Source organism: Haliotis rubra, unplaced genomic scaffold (assembly GCF_003918875.1).
Source record: "Haliotis rubra isolate DU_JTF1 unplaced genomic scaffold, ASM391887v1 Scf149, whole genome shotgun sequence".
NCBI classification, from domain to species: Eukaryota; Metazoa; Mollusca; class Gastropoda; order Lepetellida; family Haliotidae; genus Haliotis; species Haliotis rubra.
Genome location: NW_025765436.1, coordinates 1,020,598 through 1,032,265, shown reverse-complemented (window position 1 = coordinate 1,032,265; position 11,668 = coordinate 1,020,598). Strand labels below are relative to the sequence as shown.

At 42.4% G+C, this 11,668-nt stretch overlaps 1 protein-coding gene and 1 long non-coding RNA gene across 4 annotated transcripts; both read right to left on the bottom strand.

Moving 5' to 3' along the window:
- Window positions 1-4,340, bottom strand: LOC124270004. 3 transcript variants are annotated; one of them, XR_006896650.1, is made up of 3 exons: window positions 1,731-4,340; window positions 707-1,650; window positions 1-661 (listed from the first exon to the last, which is right to left on the bottom strand). It is a non-coding gene; the product is annotated as an uncharacterized LOC124270004 (long non-coding RNA). The 3 variants fall into 3 exon arrangements; XR_006896649.1 differs by having other exon boundaries at window positions 1-1,650; XR_006896651.1 differs by having other exon boundaries at window positions 1-1,650; window positions 1,893-4,340.
- Window positions 4,341-4,347: 7 nt separating this feature from the next.
- LOC124270003 (zinc finger protein 585A-like) lies at window positions 4,348-7,863 on the bottom strand. Its single transcript, XM_046705027.1, is given in 2 exon segments — window positions 4,348-5,215; window positions 5,218-7,863. Coding segments are annotated over 2 exon segments (2,589 nt in total). The 5' UTR covers window positions 7,775-7,863; the 3' UTR covers window positions 4,348-5,183.
- Window positions 7,864-11,668: the final 3,805 nt, after the last annotated feature.

The following is an 11,668-nucleotide window of genomic DNA, read 5'->3' as shown; positions in this document are numbered from 1 at the left end:
GTGTGCATGGACATATCGTGGTGTGATGTGTGCATGGACATATGGTGGTGTATCATCGTGTGCATGGACATATCGTGGTGTATCATCGTGTGCATGGACATATCGTGGTGTATCATCGTGTGCATGGACATATCGTGGTGTATCATCGTGGTGTATCATCGTGGTGTATCATCGTGTGCATGGACATACCATGGTGTATCATCGTGTGCATGGACATATGGTGGTGTATCATCGTGTGCATGGACATATCGTGTCGTATCATCGTGTGCATGGACATATCGGGGTGTATCATTGTGTGTATGGACATATGGTGGTGTGATGTCGTGTGCATGGACATATGGTGGTGTGATGTTGAAAGCATGGACATATGGTTGGGTGATGTTGAAAGCATGGACATATGATGGTGTCACCTTGTGGTGTTGTAGAGTTTACTTTTATGTCGCTTTTAGCAATATTCCAGCAATATCATGGCGGGGGACACCAGAAATGGGCTTCACACATTGCACCCATGCGGGGAATCGGCATGACGAGCGAATGCTTTAACCACTGGGCTACCCCACCGTCCCTGATGTGTTATGGACGTGTCTTGGGTTCTTATGTTCATTCTTTGGAACCAGCTGTGTCATGTTTCGTTTGTCATTATGATGCTTGATGTGTTGAACTAGTGTGTGTGAAAACTGTTGCTGGACGAACTAGTGTGTGTGACAACTGTTGCTAGGTGAAATAGTGTGTGTGATAACAGGACCTGAGTGAACTCGTGTGTGTGATAACAGGACCTGAGTAAACTCGTGTGTGTGATAACAGGACCTGAGTAAACTCGTGTGTGTGATAACAGGACCTGAGTGAACTCGTGTGTGATAACAGGACCTGAGTAAACTCGTGTGTGTGATAACAGGACCTGAGTGAACTCGTGTGTGGGATAACAGGACCTGAGTCAACGTGTGTATACATGTGTCACACCTGCATGTACTGAGTGTGTGATAACTGTGTGTGATAACTATGCAGCCAACGATCAGCGCCCAAACAGAGGGGCCTGAGAGTGGCTGTGAAGTCCTACAATAGCTGCCTGGGAATCTATAGAATGTTAAGTATGACAGATTAAGCAACAGAGTTGGAGGTAAACAAATCTAGTCTCAGTTCCTAATGCCCAAACAGTCATCATTATCAGGTGGAACTGTTACTAACTGTGGAACTAAATATCAGAATTTCATATTGTCTTTGATTTTCCTTCGATATGCCAAATGTACAAGCAATGCAGGAGATAATATTTCCAGTTTGGGTGAAGCTATACAGTGTAGAGAAAGGACAGTTTTCCTGAGGAGTTAATCCATTATCTAAAACTACTACAAATAGTGTAGGTCTTGTACTAGCCTGCACACAGTGCTCAAGGCAATAACAATACAATAACTGAGATTAACATAAAATGCAAGTCATACATGAAATACATACAATATGGGACAAATAAAGGAGGCTCACCATCTGTGGTATACGAGGACAAGTACATTCGGTGATATATTGAGGTATACTGAAATAATCAGAGCCAGTGCTGTCCAGTGCCTCTCCATCTGCCAGAACATGAGGTAGTTGATGTGGCAGTTGCCTGTATCTCCAACCATGGGCACTGGTCTCCATGAGCCCTCCCAACAAAAGCTTCAATGGGCCCTCCTAAACCTAACCCTTCAATGGGCCCTCCTAAACCTAACCCTTCAATGGGCCCTCCTAAACCTAACCCTTCAATGGGCCCTCCTAAACCTAACCCTTCAATGGACCCTCCCAAACCTTACCCTTCAATGGACCCTCCCAAACCTAACCCTTCAATGGGCCCTCCCAAACCTAACCCTTCAATGGGCCCTCCCAAACCTAACCCTTCAATGGGCCCTCCCAAACCTAACCCTTCAATGGGCCCTCCTAAACCTAACCCTTCAATGGACCCTCCCAAACCTAACCCTTCAATGGACCCTCCCAAACCTAAACAGTGTTTGAAAACAAAACCATTGCCATGCCACTATCAGACCCCCCAGACAGTCGAAGTTGTAGGCTGTGACTAAATTCCTTATGCTTTAATCTAACAACAAAGCAGCTTATTGTGACAAACAAATCGACACTTACATTTACTGCATGCCATAAGGGCCCAGACAAATTTGAATCTCTTGGCCTGATACGAATCTACCTGTCACAGGCCTATGGGTTAGTGCTTATTTTGAACACTGAACCTAATTTTCAACCCTTGAATACACTCTATTTACATAACCTCAACATGGTCTCTCAACCCTTACCTCTTCAATGGGCTCTCCCCAAGAAAAACCTTCAACCCTAAACCCTTTAATAGATGCCCTTCATCCTTCAATAGCTGCTTTTAACCCTTCAACATTTGTCTCTCCAGCCCAGCTCTCTACCCTACTAGCCCTTGAACAGACCAACCTCAATCTAACCCTTAAACCGGCATCCTTCAACCCAACCCTTGAACAAGTGATCCCAACCCTTCAACAAGTGATCCCAACCCTTCAACAAGTGATCCCAACCCTTCAACAAGTGATCCCATTCCTTACCCCTAAACCCTAAACTTTCATCAGGCCTTCAACATACAGGCAGAGGGCACTGGACTGTGTACACTTGCTCAACCAGAAAAACACAATAAAAGACAACAGTGTTAAACTCAGTAAATACAAAATGTGAGGTACAAGAGTAACACAGGGGGGGGGAGGAAACCATTTGCCACCGCATCCTGATGTTAAGGATTTACATCAGTATACAGAGAGAACCATCTTATCACTGAAACTGTTTCTAATTACAACTTCTCATTTCATCCGTTATTTCTTCCTTGTTACACTCGAATGGCTAAATGCTAAAAATGTAAACATGGCATCTGATTAACAAAATTAAGACTCATGAAGTTTTTAAGGTTAGATCAATAAGATGAATTTTTGTTCAGGTAGTACAACTGATGAATCAGGGTGCATGAGTTGATAGAAACTTCCAGAGAAATGTGGTTCTGCTGAACAAACATCCTTCTCCATAACAGAGTGGGCATCATACAGGCAGCGACTAACACAACGAAATGTCTCAAAACCAACACTGTTTGCACCCATGTCATGATACCAGATTTATTGCCAAGTTACAGCCTTTCCCAAAACCAGACATATTGCAATAGCAATTTTCAAATCTTTTTGCAAAAAATATCAACCATAAACTTCTTACTTTATCTGTTTTGTTTCTTTAAAAACATTTGAATAATTTTTTTCTATAAAAATGGAGGCAAAAGATATGAATTTGCATTATGATAAAAAATGGTAGCAAATATGGTAACACTAATATGGGATATTCCCTACCATGGTAGGGGACAGTGTATGGTTGCAACATGTGTTACCACTATTGGATATTCACTACCATAGTAGGGGACAGTGTATGGTTGCAACATGTGTTACCACTATTGGATATTCACTACCATGGTAGGGGACAGTGTATGGTTGCAACATGTGTTACCACTATTGGATATTCACTACCATGGTAAGGGCCCCATGTATGATAGCGATGTTTCCCCACCATAGGACATTCACTACCATGGTAGGGGCCCCATGTATGATGGCGATGTTTTCCCCACTATGGGACATTCACCATGGTAGGGGCCCATGGTATGATGGCGATGTTTTCCCCACTATGGGACATTCACTACCATGGTAGGGGCTCAGCCTATAATGGCAATGCTTTCCCCACTATGGGACATTCACTACCATGGTAGGGGCTCAGCCTACAATGGCGATGTTTTCCCCACTATTGGATATTCACTACCATGGTAGGGGCCCCATGTATGATGGCGATGTTTTCCCCACAATGGGACATTCACTACCATGGTAGGGGCCCAGCCTATAATGGCGATGTTTTCCCCACTATGGGACATTCACTACCATGGTAGGGGTTCAGCCTATAATGGCGATGCTTTCCCCACTATGGGACATTCACTACCATGGTAGGGGCCCAATGTATGATGGCGATGTTTTCCTCACTATGGGACATTCACTACCATGGTAGGGGCCCAGCCTGTAATGGCGGTGTTTTCCCCACTATGGGACATTCACTACCATGGTAGAGGCCCAGCCTGTAATGGCGGTGTTTTCCCCACTATGGGACATTCACTACCATGGTAGAGGCCCAGCCTGTAATGGCGGTGTTTTCCCCACTATGGGACATTCACTACCATGGTAGAGGCCCAGCCTGTAATGGCGGTGTTTTCCCCACTATGGGACATTCACTACCATGGTAGAGGCCCAGCCTGTAATGGCGGTGTTTTCCCCACTATGGGACATTCACTACCATGGTAGAGGCCCAGCCTGTAATGGCGGTGTTTTCCCCACTATGGGACATTAACTACCACAACGGTATACAAGGACAACTATTTCCCTCTCTAAGGCACAAGGGAGGAGGAGGACTGTACACATCACTAGACTTCAGACACTAAGTCCCTGACACATTTCATTGTGACAATATCACCCTAAAACAGAGCTTGTAATGCACTAGTCTATTAAGACATCTAAGGAACCATGAAATCTGGAGTTTCCCTGGTTACCAGCATTGACCCGTAACAAACACATACATTCTACAATTTTCACGTATTTACAGCAGTACATCACTGTCTTTAAACAATGCGTGTTTTACACATATCTCTCAACAAAGGCCACTTTGAGCTATCAAAGATCAATCTATCACAGGAATAAGTTTTAACTTTCATATATGTAGTATATCTACCCCAAATGCAAGCACTAATATACATTTAGTAAAAACAGATCTTTTCTGGAGAGAACATGAAGTCACAACTTTCAACAATTTTCTTTTATATTGGTATTATCTGAAACAGTGGTGTTGGTCTCATGAGACAGAATGATGCTAACGACATATGTCTATTTGTTTGGAAAGATACTACATGTAGATTTCACGCTTATTATGTAGAAAATCATTACCGATTGAAATATAGGTGCCTTTTAAGAGAGCTGACACAAGCAGACATCAACAACTTAGATCCATAAATCAATTTCCTGATTGAATAATGCATTATGACCATAAATTCAACAAGTTGAAAGCTGTCTATCTTGAGACAGGCAAATACCTTAAAAGCAACAACAATAATAATAATGATGATAATGCTAAAATGAGGTAAGTTTGAGGAGGTGCTTGTCTATTGAGGTGGGTCACATGCGTAGATGTTCATAAAGATGCAACGGTAATACATCTTGTCATGACAGTCCTCGAAACACACAGGACACAGGAAGGGCCGGTTGGCATCTCGTGCGTGCAGCTTCTGGTGAATACGGTACATAGCATACTCAGAAAAGTAACAATCGCAGTGACTGCACCGAAACAGGCGTCCCGAACTCATCAGCGTAGATACAGATTCCTGATTAAAGTTATCTCCCCCTGAACTCAGTGAGGGACTTGTTGCCGTCGTCCCGGACCCGTCGATATTAAGTGGACTGAGAAGTCGGTGGTCAAATGGCAAAGTGGAGAGAAGCGAGGTCTTATCGTTACACCCACAGAGGTTGACCTGCACCCCAACACTAGCACCACCCGATGTGCAAGTGTGGGAGGATATGTTGCTCTTGCTCTCACTTCCGTCTGCTTCATCCTCGGATGTTTCTGCTATTTCAGTAACAGCAGTAGTGGCAGCAGCAGCAACAGCAGCAGCAGCAGCTGCAACAGCAGCAGGATCCATGGAGTCCTTGGTCACACTCAGGTTGAGGGCATCAGCCTGAGGTTCTTGACTAGCAGTGTAATTGGAATAGTTAACATTGTAGTGTGAGGTAGATGGATATGTGTGATAAATACTCTCGGGTAAGGTGGCTACTGCTGCATAGCCAGGGTACATGTTACTTGTAGTCAGAGCAGGCGGTCCAGAGTATGCTCCACGTTCATAGTTCTGTGATTTATCAGGTGTTACTGATGCTCTTGCGGTTTCACCTTGTGTTGACCTTGAACTTGATATTTCTGGCGAAGACTGTCCTTGGCCTTGAATCTGCACTTTAAGAGGGCCCACTGGTACCTTCTGCTTTGAGACATTGTTCTGATTTCCTGAGGAAGCACCCTTCTGGACAAAGAAATCCCACACACTTTCAGTGAATATCCCATGACGGCGGGCATGTCTCCGTAATGTTGAACCACGTGTGAACTTTGCCCCGCACACATGACACTGATATGGTTTTATTCCAGCATGGAGCTTCATATGAGATTTCATGTTATTCTTGTAACCAAACCTCTTGTTACATGTAGGGCATTCATAGGGCTTCTGATCAGCATGGAGCTTTTCATGATATCTCATAAACGATTTGGGAAATTCTTTCTCACACAGCTTACACCATTCCTTCTCTTTTGAATTGCCTGCAAGCTCAAGCTCCATAGCAAGAGCAATATCTTTGTTGGGATTGGCAAGCTGGTCTTCAGGAGCCGTTGGTAATAATGCATTTTCATCATCTTCTTGGGAACCACTAGCATCAGCAATGCGCTCCCCTCCTGATGTCCCGAGGTAGTGTAGAGACTCTTTCTCAGACTTGGGCAGGTTGTGTGACAGCAGGTGGCTCTTCAGAGTCTGCAATGTGTACAGCGTCTTCCCACAATAGCGACAAAGACATGGTCCATCTGTATGTCTCCTTCGCATGTGAAGCCGCACACTATACTTGCGTGTGAACGTCAGCCCACAAATAGCACAGACGTAAGGCTTTTCTCCGATATGAAGCCGTTCATGTGCTATACGCATTGATACTTTTAGGAAACGTTGGCCACAGAAACGACATGCATATGGCTTGTACTTTGTGTGCAGCTGTTCGTGTATGTGAAGCTGACGAGGTGAATCAAATGTTTTTCCACAAATACTGCATTTGTTGGCAAGAACAGATTTTGGTGTACGCTCCTCAGATTTGGAGTCACACATAGTATCATTTTCCTGAGCCATGTCCTGATTGAAACTGCTGCCATCTCCAGAGGTACCCTGAGAAATGGTGTCATTATATGAACTAGTGGCAATCCCTGAGTGATGAGACGATTGTCGCGACACTTTAATGTCCTTGTACTGCTGGTAACCGGCATTGGAGTTGCTGTAAAGGGCATCAGTGCTGCCGGCCCCAAGTTCAGACGCTGTGCTGTGGTCCACGTTATCTTTGAACACTAATGGTTCACCCGTATCAAGATGATCTGAGGCAGTCTGGTTATCAGTCTGTAATGATAATGGCGATTCGGAGGAGCGGTCCTTCATTGGAGGGGAAAACATTAAAGCCTGCTGATTGGCTGAATCAAAATCCGGAGTGTAACGTGGGGTACTAAGATCTCCCTGGCTAAAACTTTCAGAATTTGAGGGTGATGGATCTAGCATCTCTTGAGGTTCACCCTTAATCCCGCTAACTGCATTACGATTTTGGTCCACAGCAGCAGTTGAGGTAGATGCATATGGCTGGGAGGATAAAGAAGCCAGTACAAATGAGGTATGTTGACTTGAGGAGATGGTAGAGGTATTTGCTGAAGCGTAAGATGGAGAGGTTTCGGTCTTTACTGCCGGCGCTGCTGCTACTGCTGCTACTTGTGTTTCGTTCTTCAACAAGCTACCAGCAGCTCGCAACAAAGGACACCGCTTTTCATGATATCGACGAGTTGTGGATCGAGTGAATACTTTTCCACAATAGCTGCACATTCTCGATTTTCGAGGAAACCCGTTTGACACATAACTATAAAGTTCACTGCTGTAATTGTAGCTCGGCATAGCTACACCGCTTAACCCGTATGGAAAGTCCTGCATGCGAGGATATGCTAAAGCTAGGGAGGGTGGGGAGGTCTTGTCTTCCTGACTGTAAGCAGCAGCAGGAGGCTGCCCAGGCTGCCCAGACTTCCCACCATTGGGCAATGCATCGTAGGGATAGTCTGGAGGTTTGCTCTTGTCAGGCGGGTCATAGGGAAACTCCTGGACTCGCGAATATGAAGCGGACTGCTTAGGAGACTCTCCTGGGGCCATAGCGAAAACAGACGACTTGGACTGGGAAGATTTTACTTCCAAAGACAGGCCATATGAAGCAGATTTGGAAAGTGAGGACAACGCTTTGCTGGGCACAGGATCGTAGGGGAACTCTGGTACACTGTTCTGTTCTGTCTGAGGAGGGCTGACAGTGGTATAAACGGGCATCATCCTCTGCGATGGGAGGTAGCTCTTGTTACTGCCACTCATGGTAGCTGGGTAATGTGGGGTGAGGTAGTTGACGACAGGTAGGAGAGACCATTACACGTACTGGAGGTAGATGCTGCATTTGCCTCCTCACACCTCTACCTGAAACACACAAAACACCATTAGTATACATGCTTTTCACTATAATACATTTTCATAGTAAATGAATTCCAGCCCATTTTTAACTTGTTTCACAGATTGAGCCTACATTACAAATGATAAAACCCACAAAAATATACATTTCACACAATTCACTTTTCTGTCAAACACAGAATTCAAATTCTCCTTTAACAAACTCAAGATCAACATAACTGTAAAGTAAATATATTTTCCACTGGCTAGTGACCTTGCTGTTTCTGTCAGTTGATAAAAACGTTGCTGCGACCACTGATATTTAGAAAATCTTTCATAAATACTGAGGAACAAAAACAAACATTAATATTTCATTATTTGAACAAAATGTGTCATCATTAAAAGGAAAACGACATGCCAAAGTTCAGCTCCCTTAGCAAAATATGTGTCTGTTGAGACAATGGAGAGCAGAGTCAAAAGCAGTTAAATTGTTTTAAAAATATCATGAAACTGAACAAATACCAAATTTCATTGCTGGTACATTCTAAACAAAAAAAATGGCTGAGTGATGTTCATAAGTAGATATATTTTTTTTTAAGAGGTACCTATATTTAAAATCAGAATAAACAAAACTTAGGATGCCATAACTTGAGAAACAAGCATATGAAATGTTGAAGGTGTGAGGAGACGTATTCCGAAAGAATTGGTCAAAGCATAAATGTAACAAAAAAGTCAAAACTGAAAACATCAATAACAATTACACACATACCAATTTCATAACAGTTTAAAACAACTGTGGGCACGACATAAGTTGACTTGACTTTCAAATACATGCACTAAAAAATGCATCGTCTAATAATCATGGTGTTACTACTAAATCTACTGCAGGCATCCATATGGACGACTGACTGACTGACTGACTGACTGACTTTGGTTTTACGCCGCTTTTAGCAATATTCCAGCAACATCACGGCGAAATGGGCTTCACACATTGTACCCATGTGGGGATTCGAACCCGGGTCTTCAGCGTGACGAGCCAACGCTTTAACCATTAGGCTACCTCACCGCCTCCCATATGGACGAATACCTGATGATCATATACACCATGTTACAATACTATGAAACGTAATGAAACACAGTAAGACTGTATGCTCCCCAGGGAGTTGAAAAAGTATCGGATAGTATGATGCAGTCCTATGACCGGAGATAGTAATGTATGTAGCGCCGTGAGCAGGCAATGTGCCTGGATATGAGCGCCATATAAGCGGACTATTATTATTATTAAACGTAAACATGTATCGCACACTCTCTTCAAATGTTCCTGTTTTCATTTCATGATCTGCCACATCAAAACAATATTTAAGACTAACTACAAATTGGCATGATCCTATTGATACTGGAAACAGTTATACTTGCTATTCTTTTTATCTTACTAATTGTGTTAATATAATCAAGAGCCTTCTTTCATGGATGTTTTGTCCTTTGATTCATCGCCTTTTATTGTTTTTTTATCACAATAAACTGCCATACAGACATCCTTTCTTTTCAAACGAGTTTCTTTCGAGCAGGTGGTCTGAGTGAAATTGTTCTTCCCAACAGGTCTGTGAAGGATGACCGAGCAGCTTGAAATATGAATGCGTATGTTCACATGATAATTGATGACAAGGGTGACAGATGACAATGCAAAAGTCAGGGAGGATGACACAAGCTGACACTGGCCTGGGGCGAACACTGCATGAATAGTAACACATGCCACGAGCCCACATGTGCAGGAGAAAACACTCGGGCAGTGTACTCAACCAGCTTTATGCCATCACACCAATAATTTCACTCAGTTCACACAACCAGCTTTGTGCCAGCATACCAATATTTTCACTCACTTTACTCAACCATCTTTATGCCATCACATCAATATTTTCACTCAGTTTCCTCAACCAGCTTTATGCCATCACACCAATATTTTCACTCAGTTTCCTCGCACCTGTTTTGTGCCTTCACGCCAATATTTTCACTCAGTTTCCTCGCACCAGTTTTGTGCCTTCACACCAATAGTTTCACACAGTTGACTTTTCACACGAGTTTTGTTATTGCACCAATATTTTCACTCAATTCACTCAACCAGCTTTGTGCCGTCACACCAATATTTTCAGTACACTCTGGGAACCCCTCCGGAGGAATACACCTCAAATAAACTGTCCTATCACCCATTCAGTGAGGAGGCTGTGAACTTGGTACAAATAAGCGAAGCATTCTGACCTGTATATCTGATTTTAGTATCTTGAAGTTAATCTTCTTGTAAATGATAAATGCTGTGCCATTATATTGTAGTCGATATTTCATTATGACTGTCTTATCTTAGCACCATGGACTCTACACCAAAAAGGAGTAGCGTCAAAGGAAAAATTTGCATTCTGTGTTAGCCGTCGTTGAAATCAAATATCAAATTGAGGTGATGAATCGAAAACCTTAAACACTAAAGGATAATCAGTTGTGATTATCTGCCAAAACAGAACCCAGACAAAACAGAACCCAGACAAAACAGAACCGAGACAAAACAGAACCCAGACAAAACAGAACCCAGACAAAACAGAACCCAGACAAAACAGAACCCAGACAAATCAGTCAATGTTAACTGTGTCTGAAAAATGAACCGGATATGAATCTAGATCTGATCAGCCCAGGAACCAACTACACTCCTCCACTTAAATGGGCAGTGGAAGTTTGCTAAGGGTGGTCCAAACTTTTATGGAGGTATCCTTTGATTTTATTGCAAAGATTCATTGCATTGGATTGAAAAATCATACTTAAAAGTGATTGTGTAAATATGTGCCTGAAACAACCAAAACAAATACTCTGGAATATCTTTTCAAACATTCAAGATAAACTTAAATATTCCATCTCAAACATTTTTTCAGAATTCAAACTATTTGCAATATTAAGCATTGTTTTTGTAAAAATGAAAAACTGAATGAAGTTATTGAAAGGCAGTTAGAAGTTGTTATCCATAAAACTAGTCATGTATGCATGAAAAACTGAATGTTTTTCTTTGCCACCACTAGAAATCTAGATATTCCTGTCCTGCAAGATAGACTACATAACATTACTTATACAACAAATCTTTAGGCATACTTTTGTCAACATTAAAGATGTATCAATGCTACTTTCCTGCATCACAGTTTTAATAAAAATGCTTACATGATTAATTTGGAAATAAGATAGATCTGGGCATGGCTACTGTTGTAGATGACTATTTCCAAATCCTAAAACATAATGTTATAATATTCTGGGCATAACCATAACAATTTTTTTATTCTGGATGCCAAGGTATTTCAATTTAGTTATTTCACTATGAACTGTCAATTCGCATCACATAGTGAAAAACAACAACTCAGATCCTTTTTA